The following is a 24,635-nucleotide window of genomic DNA, read 5'->3' on the forward strand; positions in this document are numbered from 1 at the left end:
TAATTGTTCCCCATCATATACAGCTAACAAACATTTCATAGATGTGAAAATTATTTTGTGCAACTCAAAAGCTGATAGTAATGATGCAAAATGACAAGCAACTGTACAAAATATGCTCTCTACTGAGTAAGCTCTCTTGTGTTCATTATATAGGGACTAGTAAATTAACTGTGTGAGGCAGCAAAAAAGCAAGAATCCATATGAAAACAATCTCACCAGTGATTCATCCGTACACTGGAAGACATAGCACACAAAGTGACAGCTTCCTCCCTCCACAGTCTCCCTGCAAATGAAGCCAAAGTGATCCACATGACGAATACCCTGGGAAGAGATGAACAACAGGTCTTAAAATTGCAGCCACATTTTATACAGACACTCATGTATTGATATCCAGTGCTTCAGACCTGTGAGCAGAAGGATATTTCTCTGAAACTCTTCTCTATGGCAACTTTCTTAGTGTCAGGACTAACCAAGAAGATCTGAGACCTGCCCACCTGAAACACAAAGAAAATACAGTTAGGCTGTATGTGGCCATGTTTATGTGGTTGTGTGTGTTCACAGCCTTTCACTCAGTGGTATGTGATTCTGTTTGTGTGGTGACAGTTGTGGTGTGGCTGTGACTGCAACTAGGACTTAATGGTTATTTTTAATCAAGTAGTTGTTTGGTCCATAAAATATGAAAATATAAGCTGGAATCAGAGAATTTTGGTTTTGTTGTCCAAAAAAAAAAAACCTTACTCAAGTGTACTAATCAATTATTGCAATAACTTCATTAATGTTGATCATTATTTAATAATTAGTTATCAATCTCACAAAAAATCTCAAAAACCAAGCTACATACAATAGGTTCTATGACAATTTGTCTCCTATGCAGATACAATAATACTCTATATGAGGCTTGATTGATAATTACAAGATTTAAAGGAAAGCCCAAAAATAATCTTTTCAGTTCTTTTTTCAAATTCGTCAGCTGAGACGGTTTCATTTCTTCTTTTCTCATGAAGCACCAATTAATTTTAGGACAGTTCCGCTTCAGGGGATATCCCAATTCACACCATCATTAGGACATGAGTCAGAATAACTCCAAAACCAAAAGAAGGGAATCTGGGGTTCATTATAAGCAAGCGAGCTCATCTCCATTAATCAGAGGTACAGTATTACATCTAAGTCTTCAAGCTCTGTGAGCACAGCTGTTCTCCTTTACAAGTTCTCCTTTATTCTCCTTCTGTATCAAATATTAATCACATAATTAAAATCTTTCCAAAGGAAAAGAGGTATTTCTGTCTTGAAAACTGAGGCAAAAAAGGTGATGATGTCACCAGGATGAGGTCACTCTGGCAGCAGAATGTATTATTAGTGTCACTAATATGTCTGTATCTGCTGAGGGGTGCAGTAACAGACCCTGGTGAATCCTATGCTATTGATGACTATTTCCTGTCTGGAGTACAAACAGGAAAATTCCTGTTGGCAGGAGGGCGCTGAGGTCAAGTAGAGGTCAATTAGAAGAGCGTGACTAGGCTCATTTTAGGCAGCAGTCAGCATTTTGCTCTTGCTGAGTTAGATTTTTGTCTGTTTTTTTATTCTCTCCCTCTTTGTCCTTCACGAGCAACTGTGTATCAGGAGTTGTTATTCAGGGAATCCAAAACTGCACTTTACTCCTCTACACATTTCCTTCATATTCTCAACAGAGAAGCCTAACAGAACCGCTGAGTGTGAGGTACAGGAACATACACTGATGTTTGTTCATCTGAAATACATGCACTTTATAATATTGTTGTAGATTGAAGGAATTTCATCCTGGTGGTTCAATGGTTCATCCTTGAGCAATGCTAATACAGTAGGTGATAAATGAATGGCGTAAAGATGATGTAGGCATGATTTGAACTTAAATATGGCATTTTTAGTGTGGTTAGAATGCCAGAAATGCTAAGTTATTTTCACTATCCCCTGCAAGATATAAATATTTCAACAAGAATAATGCTGTCATTTACACAGTTAAATTTAGACCAAGATGATCCTGAAATGTCATGCATATGTAAGACTGCTGTCCCACTGGCAGAGATATTCTTTCTGAAATTTTACTATGTGTGCAGAAAAAAAGTGAGGTGAACGTTAGAGGCAATACAATTGCATATAAAGTCAGTAAAGTAAAAATAAGACATAACTAGAGAAAAATACATCCAGAATGGTGCAAGTCAATGCAAAGACTTGTCCAATGCAAGTTGAAAATGTCAAAACAAAAGTTCTGAACTCTATTTCACACACAATGCGCAGAGATGAGGACAAAAGGAGAACGATTGGAGAATAAAGTTTTCTGAAGAACAAAGTTTTCTATGGGAGACTTCAGTTCTGAGTTCAGTGAGAGGTTGATTTGGTCAGTGAGTGTTTCATCTGGTATTTGCATGGTCTATGCACAGTGAATAACAATAATTGTAATTAATACATTAATTAAAATCCCACTGAGCAACTCATAAAATTACTGATGTCTCAAGTTATCACCCAGCTCTATGATTCCACTTTTAGTACAGTATAACTTTAAAATCTGCATATGGCATTAGTGGTAAATAAATACAGACACTGAAATATCAGCCAACTAATCAGGGTATATTGTCAGTTTTGTGTGTGCCACCTTGTAAAAAATTACCGTAAACAGCATGGTCCTGTTCTCCTGCAGGCTGGTTGGTTGTACCTCAGCAGATCCGGCGAGTGGATCAGTAGTGTTGGTGTTAGAAATCTCTGGTGAAAGACCGTTCTCATCCAGGGCCTGCAGGCAAGGAAAGCTGGGGTCTCGCTTGAACAGAACAGGGCGCTTTCCAGTGGTGGGGCTCCCTACAGCACCATTACCAACAGCACCACTTCCCAGTCCATTGGATTGGAAGGTTAATGCCCTCTTCAGGCCGCCTACCAATCCCCCGCTATTTCCTCCTTTATCAGTAGTCCCTGAGCCATGGAGCTGGCTAAACTTCTCGATGCACTCGTCAATTAGGGCAGGTGGGGCTTTTTTGTGAGCAACACTCACACGGCCGCAAAACAGTACCTCGAATTTTTTTGCGAAGGTCGTTGGTGACACAGCAGCAACGGGTGCCGTTGAGCTCAACATAGTGGAGTGGGAGGAAATACATGTTTGAGAGGAGTCACTGCTTCCAGGACCTGTGGAAGTCTTGGTGGAAACAGCGGTGATGTCATTGCTGCGTGCTGAGCTTTTGCCAGCCTGCCTCAATGTGCTGATAATCTCAGGGACCTGCAAAGATAGTGAGAAAGTGATAAGAACTGCTGTAATGACTCATTTTGTAATTGCATACATAATTGCATTTCGCTGGCCAATCTTCAGTTACCCTAACTGCACAAATGTGAGTGCTACGTGCTCATGTGAATACAAGCACATTCATTTAAGCCTAAGCAATGACAAAACAGCTTTGAAAACACTTAACTCAAACATTACTGGCTTTAGGTTTGCCTGGCCATTAACAATGAAACCTACAGCAAAAGTACAACTACACTAGGTATGGAATCCAATCTCTCTTTACCAAACAACAGAGTGGGGAATTTACTTAAACTCATAAATATAGCAGCTTTGCTGTTTGTATGTACAGCAACATGGCAAACTGACATTAAACTCCAATAGAAGTCTACCTGCTAGTGTTTTCAATTTCTGGCAAATCTGAAGCCCTACTATAATAACTACATATCATATGAATACTTTGAATGTCCCTGTGTGTGTTTTTTGGATCTTGCAAACTGTAAAACTGCACACTATTTTCCAGTCGGGCAATAAACAGTTTAATAAATGAGATGCTTAAAAAAACATTTGCCAGTTATAAAAAAAATACATTTCATTTATTTTGAAGACTTTAGACTGTGATCATTGGCGTGGTCTGCAACGCAAACCCTTGTATGTGATCATTATTTGATCATCATTTGTTTGTTTACATTTTATTTTACCCTATTTTAAGTTAACCTTTTCCTTGTGGCCAATTATCTACTATTAATAATGTGCTTATTAATTCAACAAGGCCACTTCAATGATGTTTTAAATTATGTAGTTAGTTACACATTTTAATCCAGTTATATTAGGGTTGAGATAAGGCAATAAGGGAAGAGTATGGATATTAGTATTGACAAAAATTTTGTCTTATCCCTATAAACACTATGAGATAGCTGCCTGTGTTCTTGCATTACCATCATATTCATTATCACAATAAAGTGCGTCTCTCCTAGCACTTAGTCTGATGAACGTTAACTGCCATCTTCCGAAGTTGTTATTTGAGTGTTTTAGTTCTCAAACTGTCACAGCACCAAGAGTACAAATCCACAAACAGGTGGCTGCCTACAGTAGCAATAGTGGATAAACACTGAAATAAACACTAAAGGCTTACTGCAAGAACACAATTTTTCCATGTATCCATGCACCACAGTGCCACACCTTGCTATGAGCTAACCTGCCATACGGTGTAAAGTAATATGGTGCCCTGGAATAGAGAAGCCCTTGTGATGTGTACTTGGGCTGAAAAGAAGTCAAACCAGGACATTTTGCCTCAAAGCAGGCTTTGTACTCTCTTTCCTCTTTATTTGATTCCCTTCTTTCCTGTCCTCCTGACCCCTCCTTTCCATTTTTCCTCTCTTTTCCTATAAACTTTGGTTACCCGTTTTTCCTCAGTAATGTCTACTTTGATTTAGTATAAAACTATTTAAAGCTGAGTGTTTACCAGTGTGTTTGTTGTATTTTGGCTTTCTGCATGCAAGGATAAAACTGCTTGTTTATGTGTGTGCATGAGAAAGACAGTAACAGACGGACCTTTCCAAAATGGACTTAACTATTTCTGATCCCCTTTGAAGATGCATGAACCTTGACCTTCTCCTTCATCTACAGCTACTTAACATGGAACATTGGAATTATGCACATCAGACCAACAGTCAGGGGTACTCACTTGTACATTGAATATTCTGAATGACAGGGATGCAATCTGGAGCTACCACACCAATAGAGTAGAACAAATACTGAATTCTTGAATTGAATTAAAGACGGCGTCCTTATGGGACTATAAGATTAGTAGTGTGTCTGTTAAAAAAAAGTTGCATCCACCTAAATTAATCATAGATTTAATGCATCACTTGGCGTGCATGCTAAGTGACCCAAATCAAGCCCACCGACAATATTGCGTGACCAACAGATGGGTCTGGTTAAATGCGGAAAATTTTCCCAGTGGACTTTGCAGCCCAAACGTCTATGCTCCTTTATAAACTTCACTGAGGTGTAGACTACTTTTCTGATGTTGCGACTAATCCCTGCTGTGACTGCAGATCGTTCATTCGGCTCAGCGTGTGAAAACTTTGAGTGAGGAGTGCAATAAGACAGAGAGACTGAATGAGCTTGTTACATTTTGCACTGAGACTGAACAAACAAAGAAGATGAATCTAGGGCAGATTGTGGAGATCTTTACAGAGCCAAGATTTTCAGAATGACGTTCAACAGAGGAGAACGTCAACAACCACCATGCTGCCTAGCAACTTAGTGGTTTTTTTGTGTTCACTACACTGTGTGCAGAAAGTGTGCAGGCTCTCTTTTTGCTTCAGTGTTTCTGTCTAATCAGCTGTGTGCAGGCTGTGAAATGGCTGTTTGCAGAGAGGGAATTTATTGTTGTTTGGGCAAATTCCTCTGTGGAGCTCACCTGGGATGATCCACTGGAATTTAGGTTTATATTTTTAATATACTTTATCAAATTATCATAATATCATAATTTGTTGGTTGAATGTTGTTGCCATATTAAGTTGTTGTGCTGAGCATCTTAGTAAGCAGTTGCATATTTGCATATGAAGCAGTTATAGAGAGCTGTAATCATACATTTAAGTTTCTGGCAGCCTGGGAAATGTCAGCTAAATATTCACTCTCCAACACTGGTTCCTCTCATTGTGTTTGATCTAAATCATTTGTTGAGGGAAGTATCTGGCTCTTTGTGTTGCTGAACACTTCCCTATGCCCACAAGCTACTTTATAACTTTATCTGTTTGCTGTCTGGTTCTAAACAAGGGGCAGACAGTGGGTTTAGAAGAGTTGGTTTGCTGTAACATGTGAATGGTGCAGCTATAAAAGCCCCAAAATTTAACCTGGGCCAAGCTGTGGATAAGTGCTCCTTGAGAGTTGAATGAGGACAGCCTAAAAGAAATGAACCGTAACTCCGGCTTCTTGCTTACACAAAAGTCCTTTTCTATATCCAGTCATTCCATGATTAACACAAATTTCCATGACCATTAAAATAGTCTGACACACTGTGTGTGCCAGTTTCAAAGATGGAAAAGTGTCAGACAGAAATATAAGAGTGCCTAGAAAAGGGCTAAAAGAGACAAGGTGATGTTTCAGAAACAGATTTGGCACCAAGAGGTCAAAAGTCTTAACCTTAGTGACCCTTAAAGCTTGAATACGGGAAATGTAGATATAAATGAAGGCCCGTTACATTTAAGCTCTTATCAAACATGTTTATACAATGCTGATTAAGCCCATCACCGCCAGTTAATTCTCTCTGTATTTTGCAGTATTTTAGAAATTTAAATCAGCTTTCCGTAACAATGCATTTTGTGTAAACCAACAATGATTGCTTTGCAAGAACTAAATAGGGGGATAACCACAGCGATGGAAACAGAGAAGGCTCGAGCACATAAGAGTAAAAAAAAAGGACCCTGCTAAAAAATAAACTGCATTCAGAAGAAGGACTACAGTCTCAAAAAGATGACAAAGTCATGCATAAGCAGCATTTTAACAGTGTTTGTGTAATTACTCTCACTACCAGAAGGGGAAAACAACCCGAGGCTATATTACACAGTGTTTGAATAATTAACTTCATCCAATTAAGCAGTCAACGCCCTCCAACTATCTGTCAACAATGTTCCGATCTCAAAATGTCAAAATCATTATTATTCTGTTTTATTCTAAAAATGTTCATAGGTCCACATGCACTGATGGCATATAAGAGTGAGACATTTACGTTTTCACTGTGTGCTGGATGCAAGTGGGGGAAACTTTTTTCCAGATACACCTCATGATAACACTAATGTGTCACTGTTACTAGATATAAAAACTAGGGGTAGGACTTTAAAATAACGTGTTAAAGTCCCACCCCTAATATATTTTAAGGCATTAATTACGATTAATTAACTACAACAAAAATTACGCTTTCAAAAAATTAATGCATTTAATCGCAGTTTGCGTCCAGGCAACACAGAACGTTTGTCAGTGCCCAATTTTATGGTCCACCGATCACACTGATGCACAAGATGCTTCAGCGCTATGCTAACAACAACAAACATGGAGGTATCCAATAAGAGTGCAATGCTTGGACTGATGGAGGGTAAGTTTCATTTTTAAAAAACTGCTGGAAACCTTGAAAAGAGCGTGGTTTTGTTCAACTTGTATAAAAAAGAATTTGGATACCACCGAAGCACATCAAGCTTACGGTACCACCTGAATGCAAAGCATGTTGTAGCGAGCACAGAAACCGCCGGAGCTGTTAGCGCTAGGAGTCCTGGATAGCGACAAATTTTTTTTAACATGTTACTTTTGTTGTAATTAATTAATCGTAATTAACGCGTTAAAGTCCCACCCCTAATAAAAACAGATAATGATGAAGCAGTAGTTCACAGTTGCTTATTGTTACACTTACATGATGCAAGGTGTTTCGTGGCATCAGAAGAGGTTTTAGGGGGTGAATATTGATGTTTAAAATATCCATCAATTCTCTATTACACCACTTAATCCTCACTAGGGTCGCGGGGGCTGGAGCCTATCCCAGCTGACTCAGGGTGAAGGCAGGGGACACCTGGACAGGTCGCCAAGCACACTCACATTCACACCTACGGACAATGTAGAATCACCAGTTAACCTCGGCATGTTTTTGGACTATGAGAGGAAGCCGGAGAACCTGGTGAGAACCCACGCTGCACAGGGAAAACATGAAAACTCCACACACTGTGAAGCATTGGTGCTAACAATCGCGTCACTGTGCAGCCCCATGTTAAAAATCTAAATTAAAAAAAAAAACAAAATGTTACGCTATGACCAGCAACCATGTACTATTGTACAGTCCATGGACTCAATTACTATGTAGGGGTGTCTAAAATTTCCCTCTGCTGGAAAAACCCTGTGATGGTCCAGCATGTGGGTGTCAGATTTATTGCAAAGGAGCATTTTCTGTTATATTTAACAGTTCTGATGACAGTAGTTAGCTTAAAAACGAGTATGTACCTGAGCCATTGACAAATTATTTTTGGTTCCATTCATTAATAAAACATTGAAAGTCACATAAGAATGGCTGAGCTAGCTAAACAAAATACCTCTGTATAGGACAACTGTCAAGATATTGTGCAAGTAGTAATCTTAAGAGAACTTCGGACTGATGAGGAAATTCAATATAGGTCCCTCAACTGCCTTTACCCTTCTGCTATAAACAAGTACTTTTCCAGGCCAACCACCAACCTGGGAAGCCAGAAGATCTCACAAGCAACACACTTTCCTGAAAAAGCTTGGCCTTCAGCTTTTGTATGGCCATGGCTGGAGAGGGAGAGGGAAAAGGAAAAGGAAAAGGAAAGAGGTGCCATGACTTCCAAAAGCTGATGGCAGTCTTGGTTTGTTCAGATTCAGACCCGCTTCAGCTGAGGAACTTCCACAAAACAGTGTGAGATCACATCTGGACTATAGACTAATTTGAGCTTGGTAAATGTCGTTCTATGAGAAGTTGCAGTCTTATGTGCATAAGATAAATTCTGCCGTCATCTCTCAAACCACTTCTGCAGAATACATCAACTCTCTGCTGTCCATCCATTTCCTCTGAGCATTACACACAGCAACAGAGTCAAGTTTACTGAAATGTGTTCATCAATTTGTTGTTCAATAGCGTGTCTGTGGCGGTTGTGGGTGCATTTGAGTCATTCCAAGTCATTATTTACTTGGTTTCATAACAGAAACTAACCATTAAGATGGACCGCAACTGTAGTTTAATCTGCATCATGGACCCAGTCTGAAAGGAAAATAATAACCAAAAAAAACCAAACTATTCAGCTCCAGCTGAAGCAGCAAATATGCATATTTGACCATGATTGTGGCTTGCTCCCAGCTCAAAACTAAAACTGTCTGGTGTGGTAACGAGTAGTGACGACATCAAGAAAAGCAGGAACCGCTGAAAAAAGTGAAATCCAACATGTTTGCAGAGACAGACTGGTCATTAATCATTGTCAACCAAAATAAAAACATTTGCATCGTAAAAAAAAGCACCAGTGGCATCTTGCTGTACCAAAAGTTGCTTTTGGTTTGCAAATACAAGTAGACGTGTCAGTCAGGTCTGTTGGATAGATAAGATTTGGTTAAGATTATTAAAACACTAGCGACGCATATTGTGTTTTGTGACAAAAACATTTAATCTGTGATCTTTCTTCTATACAGCTGGAACACTATGTTCTGCTGATTTGTAGCCTTTTGCTGATTGCTTGCAACAGTTAAAACACCAGCACTGTAGTACAAGACTGAAAAATCGAGAAAACAACCCTCTCATCCAAGCAAAACAACTCACTAAAAAAGTGAGGCAGGACGCAGCTTAGGCTGCCCTAGTAGCTTTCACAAGAGACCATTGCCTATTCTTGCAAAAAGGAAAGGAGCATGTTGAATTATTTTTATTTTATTTTATTTTTTGCACTGAACATGTATTTTACTTCGTTTTCTAATCTGGTAAAAATGTATTCACAACTTAATCAACATTTCCCAGGTTACTACCGACTACAACTTCTTCCTATGTAAATACTCGTAACTTAACTCCAGTATCACACAGGAATAAAAAAAAAACCTGAAAAAAAGAACTTGGTAGGTAAGAAGTAAGAAGTTCATGTTGTTGTTGAGCTGTGGCTGTGGGTACAGCTGCCATATCAGTGCTCCAGACTAACTTTTTCACTGGTGGCACCGGTGCCACAAACATTCTCATTTGGTCACCCCTCACACTGCGGTAGATGCTGCTACTAGGCGACTGCGGTGTGCTCAGACAGGTGTGTGAAATTACACTGAAAATTGTTAAATTAGGCCGTTCTAGGGTCAGATTTGTCTAAGATGAAAACAAGTGTTTTTTTTCTACAGGCAATCTTGTCTATGAGTGGAAAAAACAGCACATTTAGGTGCGCTCTGCTTTTCACAAGAAGACCACATAAGCGTAAACACTGCAGGACACCGCAGTTATAAAAGTGCTACTGATGGAAATACCACAACTTGCTGAATGTTGTATAGACACTGATCTTTTCCTTGTGACCTTGTCTGTTACAGCTGAATGTGTTTTGCAGGCACATTCTCACCTAAAACCAATCAGAACTGGTTTGTGTTATCAACTATCTAACTATTCGGGCCACATGATGTTCTGTACTTACTTGTATCCATGAAGGAGCAGTACACTGAGAGAAGCTGCTCTTCTTTTCATTAACTTTTACTCCATTACAACCAAGAGCGAAGCAACAAAAAAATCAGGGACTTTTTGGCTGAACTGGGCTGAACTGCAGGATTTTTTTTACACAGAGCAGATAGGAGACAAGGAGGGAAGCAAATTAAGAATGCAAGAAGTAAAATATCCATAGCATAGAATCATCATGTTCAAGTATTTTTAGCACCTATGGACATGTGGAAAAAAATTTGTACAAGTTGATTAAAGTTTTTTTTTATTTTGATTTGTAAAATAGTCCGAAAATTTAAACGTTATTTTCTTTTCATTTTTTATGATTTATAGCATTACAAGTTATACTTCACAAAAGACATTTTTGGGTTCTCTGTACTTCTAGCCACGATTGTACTTCTTTTAATAAAGGACTTTATATTGCAGTGAAAAATGGGCCTACAATGCCTACAAATGTGACAAAAGCCAAAAAAAAGAAAGAACATTAAAACTGAAACTGCTTGGGGTTTAGAGGGTTAGGGTTAGGGTTAGAAAACAAAACACCCAATCAAAGACAGCATACAACAAAAGCACATCCTCATCAACAACAAAAACAACATACAAATCAGACAATTCCCTCTCTGGCTCCCAACTTACACCCCACAAGCTACTTCTATTGTGGGCCCAGTTAGCTGCACCGCACTGGCAGCGTACCAGACCAACGAGACCAAGGAACAAAAAGGAGGAAGTAGACGAGCTAAGCAGAAGCAGCGGTTGAGCCACATCAGTGATGTCATGAATGTGAGATGCCTGAGCAGCTACTAAATCTGTAGTTTCACAGACACACTTCCAGCTAAGTCCTGCTGTGTCTTGCCTCAGCATAAGGTGTGCTCACTGTTCTTTTATCAAAACAATAACTGCCTCTCACATGGCACTGTGCTCTATACTTGTAAGCTGCCCTGGGTAAGTGCGTCAGCTAAAACGTCAAGTGCCACGAATGGTTTTGACCCCTTGACTTCCTTTTTGTGAAAAGACATTAAAACAGTAGTATAGGGGTGGGAAGTTCTGAGGTACTCAGACTTCACTTGTAAGACTGTGAACAACACTGGAGCAATTACAGGGTTAACAAGTACATTCCTGGGTGACATGCCAACAGCATAACTTTTATGAATTCTGTCTGCTACACATAATCTCCACCAATGAGACACAGAAATACTTTTGATCTTTGTGGTTTAGTGTTTTAATTAACAAGGTAACTGCTGAAAAAAAACCGCAAAACTTAAAGCAACTTCATGAATACATGTATTTTGCTAACTTCCAATCCAAAAAGAAACTGATGGCCAGAACCCACTCCCAGTATAGAAGTAGGTAGGAATACAAATGGGTTTTACTCAGCCCTTTCTTAAGTCCTTGTTGGCTGTTGTGCTTAACGGATGATTTGTACTGCAGCTACCTCTTGGTGTAAGTGCGTAACGGCTTTCAGAGTAGTTCTGTGATTTCTTTTATAGTTCATATACAAATTAAGTCAAGAACTGTCGCAGTTAAATAACTCAAAAATGTACATGAGCCACAGATTTACGCTTTGACAAATATGGTACCCTGAACCACGATTTTTTGCGTTATGTTGCACAGCTTTTTAAAAATTTCCTCCATCCCTGGCATCTTGAATGCTTGAAGAGATAAACATTTAAATAACATAAATACTTTTTTTTTTAAATCACAAAGACTAATTCTGCTGTTAACCAAACCTACATACTGCAGCAGCAACAAAACTTTTCTTTCTATTAAATGCATCTTTCTTTTAAAACTTCCTATCTCATCTTACTATCTCTTAAAGCAGACTTCTGTTTACTCATTCACTGGCTTTGTTTCTCTCAACAGCATTAAGACACCATGTTTTCACTTTCTATAGCTTATAGTGTCTACATGCTTTTAATCTTCCTGGCATGAGAGTTGAGTCTGCTATCTGTCCACCAACAACAGACTTTTCTGTTTAGCCTCCCCTTCATTTACCCATTCCTCTTCCTTCTGCTTTTACTGTTTGACTCTCTGAAACACTTAAACCAACAGACACATTTAGTATTTTCCAGTGCTTGTCCTCTCCTTCCTTTACTGTCCTTTCTGTCCTTCTGTGATTTAAGGTACTGAACAGCCACAAAAAAGAAGGATCTGTTTCCTTTACGGTCTAGTCTTTTCTCACTGCATTTTTAGCCTACCTACCCAGTTTCACTCCCATTTCTTTTTTGAGGCTTATATTTACTCCTTAACTGCTCGGCATAATGATGTTATTACCCTCTTCTACTTTCTTATATAGTCACTCCCCTCCCAAAAGCATTTAATGACTGCAAACTGCAAACCACAAATGTGATCCAGCATGCAAAATATGAAATAGTCAGTCAAATCTAACTAAGTAAATCTACTCTAGCTGGCAATGTTTTAATGATCAATTTTATTTTAGTTTTCCCTACTGAAGCCCAAATAGAATGTGACAGTAAATCATCAGCCTACTCATACATTTGTAAGACTATGTTAACAAGTATTGCTTAATTAACAACTACTTAGATAACTGATTATTCATGTAAAGCATAAACAACATCTGCTGCTTTTTAAGTATCTTATTTTGCTGTGTTGAATGTGTTTGGGATTTCGGCTATTTGTCAGATAAAACAAGCAATATGAAGCCGTTGCATTGGGCACTAACAATCAATCAGTACTGAAAATAATTATTTGCTTCACCCCAAAGGAAATGTATATTATTTCCTTCCATCCTTGGGTTTCTTATACCAAATTTTATTTTATTTTTAACCCCTCTTTCACTGCTGTCTTCCTTTTTTAAACTACTTGTAGAGGGTGAAAACATCTAATGTGGAGCTGTGAGTTAGAGGAGTAAAAGGAAGTTGACAGAAGATTTGCTCGTCAGAGGGCAGCCTTAGCTTTAGACACACAGAACACAGTATCTCTTACAGTGGAACGTTTACATGAGGCTGAACCTCGACAGGAAGGCAGTTGGACACAGCCTCAGGCACTGACCCACAGACTTGGCCTCTAACTGAGGAATAACATTGAAAAAGCTTGTCTTTCCCCATGCCAGAATTAAATAGAACTACTGTAGTACTGACCTCAAAAAGAAGGAAGTTACACAAGTACCACCAGTAAAAGAGAAGCTGCAGTTCAGTGAAATAAACAAATAAACTTTTTGGTGTTTCCCAAACAGTAAAGAGGCCAAAGGTGAGGACATTGTATAAAAAGCACAGCTAGTTACCAGGACAGAAATAATGATTAAATATTCTTAAGGAATATTGTAAAACTGTTCAAAGAACAGAGTGGGTAGCTGAAAGGTTTTTTTGCCTTTTGGGTTACCTTTTACACGGTTTTAAGCAATTATAAGTCCATTTGACAGAATTACAAATTGTTAGGACACTTAAGTACATGTAATTATTATTGTTCTTACAAAAACACTGTCAGCCCTTGGCTGAGATCAATGTACAGTTCCTTGCGGTGACAAACCGACAACAAAGTGTTACGCTATTGAATGTATGATTCTGTTTGAAAAATTAAAATAAAACCTTTGTAAAATCCTTCTTTGTTCCTTTGTCTTTCTTGTCACCTTTTTTTTGTCCGATATTCCTTTTACATAGGAAAGTTCAATTACCTTGCTAGAAACTCTTGAAATGAAACTACAGCTCTTCCCTAAACACAAAACACAAAATCTATTACTATTTTTCAGTTCAAAAAATTTGATCACTGGATACAAGACATCTCTCACTTCACTGTATATACCAGCTGTGAGAGTCACATTACACTTGTGTAAGCTGCCTGCTGGCCCAAGACTGGCTTCCAACACTGCTGCTCCCTCAGAGTCAGAGAATCAAATCCTCAGGCAGAAGAATCCAACCCAACACAACCCTACAGTTGACCTCCTACCCCACTCAGGGACACTTAAATAAAATCTACCTTTATAATATAATACATCTTCAAATCCGATTTTAGGTGAGCGCAGTGAAAATTTCCACTTTGAGCAGATGAGTTTGTAAAAGGTCCTCTACTACCAAACTCTGACTGTACATCATCCTGTACAGTGAAACTCAAAAGAAAAAATAAGTAACATTTAACAAAACACTTTTGAGCCTACAAGGGGTTTTCAAAGTCGTACTACTTTTCACCGCTGGAACTGCTCTATCTAGACTTTCTTGAACTATCTGGTCCTCCTATGCTATCTATAGGCATAGGGAACTCCAGACAGCAATGTGACCCATATATAATAAAAAGCACTCTGCTGCCATTTAAGTAATGCAAGTAAATAAAATTTCTATTCAAGTTCACATTATTAATTTATATAATAATCAACTTTATGTTCAAAAGTAATTCAGCATCGAAATGTAATCATTAATGCATAAATGAGGTAAACACAAGCAAAACTACAACCAGGGAAACACTGCTCACACACGTGCTTCAAACTTTCAGGCCCAGCGCAAACAGCCATTTCATTTGTAAAAGCCTGATTGGACATGGCCCAAGAGGAAAACACTGGAATTTACAGAAAGGTCTCAATAGAAACCCAGTGACACACTAGCCAGCCTAGAAATCAACAATAACTATGACGAAGCAGCTAAAAGTCCCACTTCTTCACTTCCCATGGTCATGTGAGTGGGTCTTGTGCCTTGTGGAGCATTGCCAAAGCTCCGAGAAGTTCAAAGTGCAATATATAGCATCACTAACAGAGAGAGAGGGGCAAAGGAGAGCTCCACAAGAGTCCAACACACTGACATGAGTCCCTTTATACTGAAGAGCCACTTCACAGCACAAAGACAAGCACTGATGAACTCATTCAAATGTGATAACAAGGACACAATGTAGAGACTTGTTGTCAAAATGCAGTGCTGAGTCAGAACAGAGTCTTGCCTAAGAATAAAGGAGGTCAGTAAGGCTCACAGATACTTCTTAGAAGAGTCTATATGGTGGAAACTGACAGCATGACAGGTGAGACAAGCAGCCACTGAATTAACAAAGTTCAAGACAGACTGCTAAACAAACGGGCAGAAAACTGGTTGACAGCTAACAGGGGTAGACTGTCAGCTATATAAAGACAGGAAAATGTCTCCAGTTTACTAGCTTGTTTTTACTACAGAGCGAGGAGTTTGTCACATGGAGAGAGGAGGGAAGTCCCATAAAATGAGGTACGGGAAAGCATTACAGACTGAGGAATAACAAGAGGAAGGTAAAGCTGAAAATTAAAATGAGGATTCACAACCCAGCTAATGAAGTCTCTCATGGACAGTTTGGGTAATCATTAACTCCAATCATTTTTAAAAACACGTTTTTTTCAAAATGAAACTGTTGCCTGCGGTACTTTCCAAGTTGAGACAGTTGTTTTACCTGAGAAGGTTTAGTGTTAGCTCTTTCAAGAGGTCTTTCAAAATTTTGTCATTTAAACCAACTTACCAATACTTATCAGCATTCCTACTGACAGAATAATTTCGTTGCAACTTTTCAAATCAAAGACAGTACACCTGTAACAACTGAATATCAATTCAAAATCACAGAATCCGAATAAAGAGCAGCACTGTCCCCTATGTTAAAGTACAAATGTTGAGTCTCACTTCAGGACAAAGCTCATGCGAAACCAGCCATAACAGAGACAGACTGCTGGAATGAAGCGCTTGACGGACTATGTGACTAACACGGCGTTCAAAATGACTTGCCTCCTGTTCCAGAAGTGAAGTCCTGGCATAAGCACAATGGCTCTGGAGGTGATATCGCCATGACTCACTCGCAGACTCACACACATACACCTACATTTGGCTTGTGTTTGCCACAGCTAAGCAGAGTGGATTTTCATGTACTCAGCTTTGAAAAGGGTCTGATAATTACAACCGGCAGTTCCGACACCATCCAGTCGAGGAAAACTCCAGTTTCACGAGTGGTGTGATTAAGCACGGTACTAAAAAACCCATGGTGAGCAATGCAGTGAGCCAGCAGGAAAAGGAGTGATGCTCCCAAGTGTGATGCACTGTGCAGGTGCAACAAAATGATTATTTTTTTTATTATCGGCTGATCTACAGATGATTTCATCGCATAATTATGTGATTACAAAATGTCAGGGAAGAGTGAAAAACACACATCACATTTTGAGAGAGCCAAAGGGTATGTGTTCACAACTAATAGTCGAAAACCTAAAAAAAACTTAAATCAACGTACTGGTGGAAACATCTGCATAATATTATGCAGCAGGTAAACAAAATAAATCTTTCTGACAGTACATGTGGTAAAAATAAATAAATAAATCCCACCCTATTACCTGCCAAATACATATCTGTTAGTTTTAATGCATGCATGGAAGTACCAAAGTTCACATGAAATTGCATCTGCCAAGTTTAGAGGAAGTTTGACAAGTAGACATGTTCATCTTTATCTAAGGTAAATACAGTTTAACTTTTGGTTTTACAATAGACTCGGACTTAAATCAAACTCCTGTCAACTACAGAAACTTAAATGACCTTTAAAAGTTACAACTAATTCACCTGCAGCAAACTTTCAGTGATGATTTTCCTTTAAAAAATATATTGACATTACTTGACCAGCTGGTAATATCCAGTTAGAAAGAAGAAAAGCAGCACTTATTTGTTATTGTCACTATAAATCAAACAGGCATGTTTGGAATAAGGACTAACATCATGAAGGTAGCTGAATAAGGTAATGTTAAAACAACAGTGTATGTGCTAAAGTCCATTCGCCAATAATGAACAAAAACACAAGTTACTAGGAATGTAACGACAACGTTGCCGGAGTCGTGTGACAAACTAAAGCTAACTAGTTGAACCTGGCTAACAACAGGTTGCGCTAATTTGGCTAATGCTAGTGCTCGATGAATGTTAGCTAACAGTCCACTTAGCATGGCACCAAAACTCAAACACCGCCTTTAAATTCCACTTACATCTTTCTGTTCTGGTTTGAGGTTGAACAGGTTGAGTCGCTGAAGTCGCGCTTTCATCCCATCCGCCATAAACTCAACCAAAACAAGAACGGAACGGTTACTTCTCCGTAACTTGCTCCCGGCAGTGTGGAGCACTTCACTATCATCTCATTGGAAAGTTGATTTTGCTCCCTGAAACCGAGGAGGATCCTGCGATGAGCCGTCAAGTTCATCAGCACGAAGCCGCCAACACATCCGGTTACACGCTTTCATAATAAAACAAACCCAAACACTTCCTAGCACATTCCTTTATGCGTTACAATTTTTGCTTTTATTTTGAAGACAAATCATAAGACTTGTGGCTTTGTTCCGGCAACTTGACGCATTGAGTGCTCCAATGCTTTGAGAGAACAGGGTGGACACAGTTCCTGTCCCAGAGCAGTCAAACTTTAGGCGGTAGACATCAGGGTGGGTTTTCACGCAACCGTTACAAGATATCGATGTCTGTTTACGTAGTCGGTATAACTGAATGTAAACAGTATTTCCTGGCTACAGGCAATCAAGCAAGAGTGAATGTCCTTAGTGCGCACTGCCACTGACCAAGATCTGGGATGAAGAATGAACTTCGTGGCTAGAAGTTTTATTGTCAAGGTCCTCTGGTCAACAATTGATAAAATTTAGTGTCAAGTTTCACAGCCACAGGAGGGAACTTGTTACAGTTTCTACAGCTGATCTCATCCTCATATCTTGAAATGGAATAAATTTGGAAAACTACAGGTCATATCTGGTCTGAATCCACTTGTTGCTATTAAATGATTATTGAATTCACACTGACTACGTTTCTCCCCCTTTTCTATATAAGACTGGTGAATAGCTTGTGCAGTTATATGACTTAATGAAAATCCATAACTGAAAATGACTTTTAAATACTTAATAAAATAGCAAATAATATATAAATAAACATTTTCAAAATTGCAAAATACACAAGTAAAATATGGCAAGAGTTGACATTTTTTTAAACTTAAAGTGAGATGTGTCACAACATTAGTTAGTAAGTATTGTGATGCTACAGCCAACAAATCCTGTTCTCCAGACATTAGGGAACATGCTTGCTCAGTATAGACCATAGCAGAAATTAAACTATCATTTTTACTTTTTTTTTTCAGTGAAAAGGAATACAAGAATTGCCATTTCCACTAAAAATCTGTTAAAGTATTAGTTTATTGAGGGTTTTTTTTGGCATATTTTTCAGGCTGAGAATATTCTGTAGATGAAAGGGGACTATGATATTGTTTCGTGTGCATAAATATTAACTGACCTCTAATAAAGATGAATTGTTGGGTTTAGATTCCTATTTAGTTTAAAATTTTAGATTCCTTTGTATTTGGTTGGAAGATCTAACATCATAATAATGAATTGTGTGTAAAAAAACAAAAAAATATACATTTGAATGTAGCTTAATCATGCATTGACATCTAACTGAGAATAGTTAGGTATTTATTTACCAAATCAAACTAAGACAACCATCTAACAACTAGTGCAATTACTACAAAGTCACATCAAAAGAAAAGGTTATTGATTGTGAACAATGAGTTTTCATTACTTAAGGAGCAAAAAAGCTTTCAGTGCCTTTGACCGACCAATTAGTGAACGCCAATCAAAAACCCTAATACCGTATCTACTCTTTAATCATTATCATGAAATGAGTACTTGTACAGTGCTTTTGACCTGAGACACTGTGAACTCTTCCCACCTCTGTGGTGACACCCAGTGGTTATATTTTAAACCGCTCCAGCAGAAGGGAAAACCCCAAAGACCTCCTGAGAGCCTTTCTGTCCCCTGACACTGAAGAGGAAGTTTCTCTTCATCTCTGCAGTGCTTAAATTAAAAACTGATGATACTTCTTCCCACAATGTTTATTTTTATCACAAGCAAATATTGTTTGTAACAGATTTCATGGACCACATCTCTCTTTACACACACACTGACAAAAAACACAATGCAAGATCATGCAACAGGGGACAAGACAAATCACAGCAGATCGAAATTATCACAAGTCAAACCTTTTTACAGTTTTAGGAACCTTAGTTAGCACATCTTCACATAGTATTTAGCCCTTTTCATTCTCCTACAAGCAAGTAGTTCAGCAACAAGAAGAAATCTTTCAGTGGTGGTTAAATACTTCCTTCCCTGCACTACATGGGTTCTATAGTCAATGAGCTTTTTTTTTTTTTTGTGGCTAATTTTAAGCACTCAATTTGCAATCTGATTTTTCCTTCAAACACAGCTGGCCAACACTCATGGGAGGAAATACAATTACGTTCTGTTTTTCTGTTGACAGACACCAGAAATGTTCCATTTATGTTGTCAACTTAAAAAAAAATCTTTTAAAATTTTTGCATTACATTATCAAAATATGATACAGCCAATAAAATCATCATAATTAGTCTGCTGGCGTAAGTTTATGCATAACTTTGTATGTTTTTTTCAGAAATTAATTTACAATGAAGAAAAAAAGGTTGACATTTAATATCACAAGAGTCCATAATGTGCCTGTTAGAATACAGTCCAACTGAGAAAGATGTGATTGCAGTTTCCTGTAGCTCTAGTTAGAACTCCAAGCCAATAAAAAAACACATTTGAACATTGAACATAACGAGCACACAAGAAATTGTGAGCTGCTTACTGTCACCTCCCCCACTGGAAAGTGACAGTGATCGCAGATGAGGAGTGTGAATTTGTGTGTCTGTGGTTGAATGTTTTCACAAACTGAAATTCTAGCTATCAGCCAGGCCTGACATAAACACCAGTTCGGCAAATTAACAGTAACTCTTGACAACTGTGTGATCGCTCAAAGTCTGTACATTCCTCAAACAGAGATGCTAATTCATGCCTTTGTTTCATCCATACTTGATTGTGTAACGTTTTTTTTCCTTGGGCTTGCCACCTGATTGTACTAAAAGTTGTTAAATGATTCAAAATGCAGCAGCTACAAGTTCAACTAAATTTAGTTAAAAAGTTTTTAGCTTGTCTTAATTGGCTCCATACGCATGACTTCAAATCCTAAATAAGTATGCTCCTCCATACCTATCTGATCTCCTTAAACCTTATAATCCGTCCCGTGCTCGCCACTCTCAGAACAAAGGCCTCCTGTCTGTCTCCAGAGCTAAAAAGAAGTCATTTCCCTGCAGGGCTTTTTCCTATGCTGCCCCTTCTCCTGGAATAACCTCCCTGCTGGCATCAGACACTCTGACTCTAATGAGGAAAATTCATATTTTTGTCTTAAACTTCACTTAGTTGCTTATTCTTCAATACTTTAGACCTTGTTAGCACAGTCCCACCAGCATATTTAATCTATTATGTTTAGTACTAACAGTAGAGTCCACGTAGACAAGACTGTTTGTTGTTCCCCAAACACATGAGCATCCAAGCTCTGTGTCTACTGCTTCCTCTCTTTTCACTCAGGCTTCTCTGGCCTGATTATCAGACCTTTCCCCTGGCTGTTGTTGCCCTGTTCCAGATGAGATGCATCTTAGTACAATAGCAGATTCAGCTCTTCCTTCTGGTTCTTTCTCTCACAAGTGTTGTCCTTGTCTACCTCTCCCATATGAGTGAGTTATGTGCTTGAGCTTTGCCTCTTGTGTATTTGTGTAGTCTGTCCTCTTTCTAGGTTTTCAGGTGGTGAGAAGGTCGAGTAACTCAGGTTCTATGTGTTTGGCAAAACCTAGCAGTTGCTAGGTGCACTCTGGATCATATTCTTCATATGTTTACAATTTTGTTCTCTTGACGGTATATATTGTAAATCTGTGATGCTGCTGCTCTGTACATATGACATCAGTTGCATGACTACAGTAGGAAATCTCTGCTTGGTTGCTCTGCATGATGTTTACTCCTCTTTTTCAGCTAACCGTTTTGTAGTCTAGATTGTAAATTCCCTTAATCAAATTAATGAGACTGGGCAACGTAAATGTTTTACCAATGTTATGGTGTTTGTGACTTTGGTGCACAGGGCCATGGTCACTTCTGATTCTTATTCTTGCTTGTTGTTGTTATTCCATGTTTATTCTGGTAAATAAAACTCATATCACAAGACCTAATAAAAAGACAAAAAGTATTAACAGCGAAATATTTCAAGCTTCCCAGTATTGCCTAAGTATTGCATTCGTGCGTGTATGTGTGTGTGTGTGTGTGTGTGTGTGTGTGCCAAGTGTGACAGAGCTATAGCGACAGGTGGTCAGCCTGACATCATCGTCATGTTTTTGAAAGGGTCAAACATTACAGCGATAACATCAAGCACTAACACGCATGCACGCAAACTCCACAACAAACACATCACAACAGGTGCCGGGCCACAGGAAGTGGTCTCCATGGTAACATGGTTCCACATCCTGCGTGGTTAATGTGAAGCTTTCTCTTAAGAAAACACACACACAAACATCCAGACGTGTCAACAGCCTGTGTTTGCATGCTCAAGTACAACTGATCTGTAAATGTGTTTTTTTGCCTGATATTCTCTCAGTGATATTTACAGTAAATCACACAGTCAGTGCAGGTGGTTCATATATTCAAAGCCTGCGGGTATTTGTTATGTGAGCCCTGACTTGTGCGCATGTGCTTCATGAAGAGCAGGAGACAGTCTGAGATTAAGGTCAAACTGGATTTTGACTTCCTTGACTCATTCGGTTTCATATTGAATATCCTTCATTGTCTCCAGCTCCCGAATTCGTCCAACTTTTTGGTATGATGGGCATGTCATGCTATCGAATGTCTGTGGCCTGACCCAGACACCAGCTGCAACTCCACTGTTCATACGGGGGGCTTTTCGGACATGAGTGCCATGTGGAGGAGAGGTGAGAGGAATAGAGGTCAGGGATGTGTTGGTCAGCAGAGTGTGTCGGTACACACACTATTAGTGGACTTCATTGGTGCTTGCTTGTGTTGTTGAATGCAGTAAAAGTATACACGGGTGGCATTCGTGCCAAAGCCAGATCCAGTTACTCTCGGTGGGGATGTCATAATAAATACTGACGCGGTCACACCGAGTGCTCAGGCAGCTTTTTGTCCTACATATAAATACAAGGAAGAAGTTGTTCCCAGGCTGATCCTTGTTTCTCACGTCATTCTAATATTTACTTCTCTGCTCTGGAAACTAATGTGACATGTCACATCTCTGTGTACTTTTAAAGGCTAAGCTTCTGTTGATGTGTTTATGACTGACATATGCTGCTCCGTGTTATGAGACCGCTCCCCTTCACTGGTGAAATATAGGCATTTATTTAAACAGTGCTTCTGCCACTGCTGTACAAGAAAAGTTGCCCTGTTTGGAGCTCTTTCAGTTGTCACAACACTTTTGAATCTTGAGTTGAATCTTACTAATTAGTATTTCATATAACACATAATCTGGTGTGATAATAAGGTCTGGAGTACACGGTTGTAATTCAAGCTTTGTCTCTGTCTCAGTTATCCTGCCTGTTGAGGAATCAGTTTAATCTCCAGTCTGGTTTATTTGTCAAACTCACCTCATGTTATGTAGCTGTACTTTGTAACTGTGATATTGGTGTTTTAGAGCATATCTTTACAGATGAGGCAGACAAGAGATATCTATGGTTCATGACACTCTTGTTTGATTTTGCACACCTACCTTGGTGCTGTCCTGGCACTGGAACACATAGCAGGCACAGTTCGGTTTGGTTCTCACCAGACAGGCGAAGCTGCTGGGCTCCTGGCTGTTGTGAATTAACTTTGTCACTTGGTGAGGACGACACTCAAACAGCACAGTGTGTGTCAGCGGGTCCCATACAACTCCCTGTCCCAGAACGGACACACACCGCACCCACGATGCCGACACACACAGACAAATTGCCTGATCACATGTGGCAGGGCCCGACTGTCCACCCCCAAAGCCCAGATCCTTCTCCAGTGACCGAGATCTGCTGATCTCAGCCACCACCCAGGGAAGCATGGCCATGGTGGTCAGATGGTGGACTGGCAGAGCGCCGATCATTGTCAGTTGGTATCGTATCTCCTCTTCTCCTTCCTCCTCCAGCTTTCCCCCCCATGCCGCCATCCTCTCCTGAGCATGTTTCTGAAGGTACTGCGTGGAAGAGGTGAGTTTTGAAAATGATGGACAGGAGCGGTGGTTTGAAGTAAGATTAGGACAGGGTTTGTCAGAGGTCCCTGGCCTCGGGGCTTCATTCCTTCTTGGCTTCACCTCAAAGTACAGTCCCTCCATAGTTTCTGTGACCAGAGGTGGCTGCCTGCCTGAATACTGCCTGTAAAACATCCGTTAGAGGTCAGAAAAGCACAGCCAGAGGCATGTATATCTGTGTATCTTGTAAGATTTCAGAGGAAGATAAACAAGCAAACATTTGCTTTGCAAATTAGAACTGATTGTTGTAGCTGGATGCCTGCTCCACTTTGTTTTGCGTGTAGAAGCAGGACAGTTTTCTAGGGACACTGAATCAGCTGAGGCTTGTGCGGTATTCAGGGGGTCATTTAGAGGGTACTACAAAATGATCACCTGCTGTTGTTTACCTTGCTAAAGACCCATAGCTGGGCCACCAATGTAGACTCAAGGACACACAAACACAAGACGGTTGTACTGTGAACATCATATTTAGCCGGCTGCGCGTCAGAGAGGGAAGAGACAGATCCAGCAAATCTCCCCCGTCCTACATTTTTCACAAGATGGGACGTTGACTTGCATGTGAGATCAGTGAGAAAACGTACAATAAGGTAAATAGCAGGAGAGGAGGGGAATGTCTGTGGAGATGAACGGATAACGCCCACCGTGTAACCAAAACGACCCTGAACAGTAAAAGCAAAGCGTTTTCTTACCTATCTCATGCTTGACCTTGCAATATTCATAACTCCTTAAATTAAACCAGACAGTGGAGGATACGAAATAGCTCCGTCTGCTGCGCGACAACATCATGCGGAAGTGAAAACTACGTTATATACAGGAGAGGAGCGCGGCGGCACATGTCGTATCTGACTGATTATTGAATTTTACGCACGACAAGTTCTTTTTACGCGCGGGTATGCGCAGATAGTAAACCGTATACAAGTGATGTATGTTAAACTCAAGTTGCACGACAGATAATTTATTCATTTAACCATCATTTCATTTTCTTCTCATGCCGCTACAGCCTTCTTACCTGTTAGTTCACTCCGGTCCGGTGTGCGTAGCGGCAGAAGAGTAGCCAAGAAAGGCTGTGGTGTGTCAGAGCGACCACACAAGTACACACGCATATACCCAGAAGAGAGAGAGAGAGAGAGAGAGAGAGAGAGAGACCTTTACATAGCTCTAGCTGTCTCTTGCTTGAGTT

At 39.5% G+C, this 24,635-nt stretch overlaps 1 protein-coding gene across 2 annotated transcripts in view; it reads right to left on the reverse strand.

Moving 5' to 3' along the window:
* tbc1d1 (TBC1 (tre-2/USP6, BUB2, cdc16) domain family, member 1) overlaps window positions 1-24,634 on the reverse strand; it is a 55,111-nt gene extending 30,477 nt beyond the window's left edge. The window contains exons 1-5 of one of the 2 annotated variants that reach the window (XM_008278422.1): window positions 24,465-24,634; window positions 22,949-23,579; window positions 2,645-3,241; window positions 405-494; window positions 217-321 (exon numbers count right to left, since the gene is read on the reverse strand). In XM_008278422.1, coding sequence (XP_008276644.1) covers window positions 217-321; window positions 405-494; window positions 2,645-3,241; window positions 22,949-23,539 — 1,383 coding nt within the window. In that variant the 5' untranslated portion in view covers window positions 23,540-23,579; window positions 24,465-24,634. Of the gene's footprint in view, window positions 1-216; window positions 322-404; window positions 495-2,644; window positions 3,242-17,328; window positions 17,505-22,948; window positions 23,580-24,464 lie in introns of those variants that run through there. The other variant, XM_008278423.1, reaches the window with a different exon arrangement.
* Between the last annotated feature and the right edge of the window lies 1 nt (window position 24,635).

This window comes from Stegastes partitus, unplaced genomic scaffold, assembly GCF_000690725.1.
Source record: "Stegastes partitus isolate 25-593 unplaced genomic scaffold, Stegastes_partitus-1.0.2 Scaffold123, whole genome shotgun sequence".
NCBI classification, from domain to species: Eukaryota; Metazoa; Chordata; class Actinopteri; family Pomacentridae; genus Stegastes; species Stegastes partitus.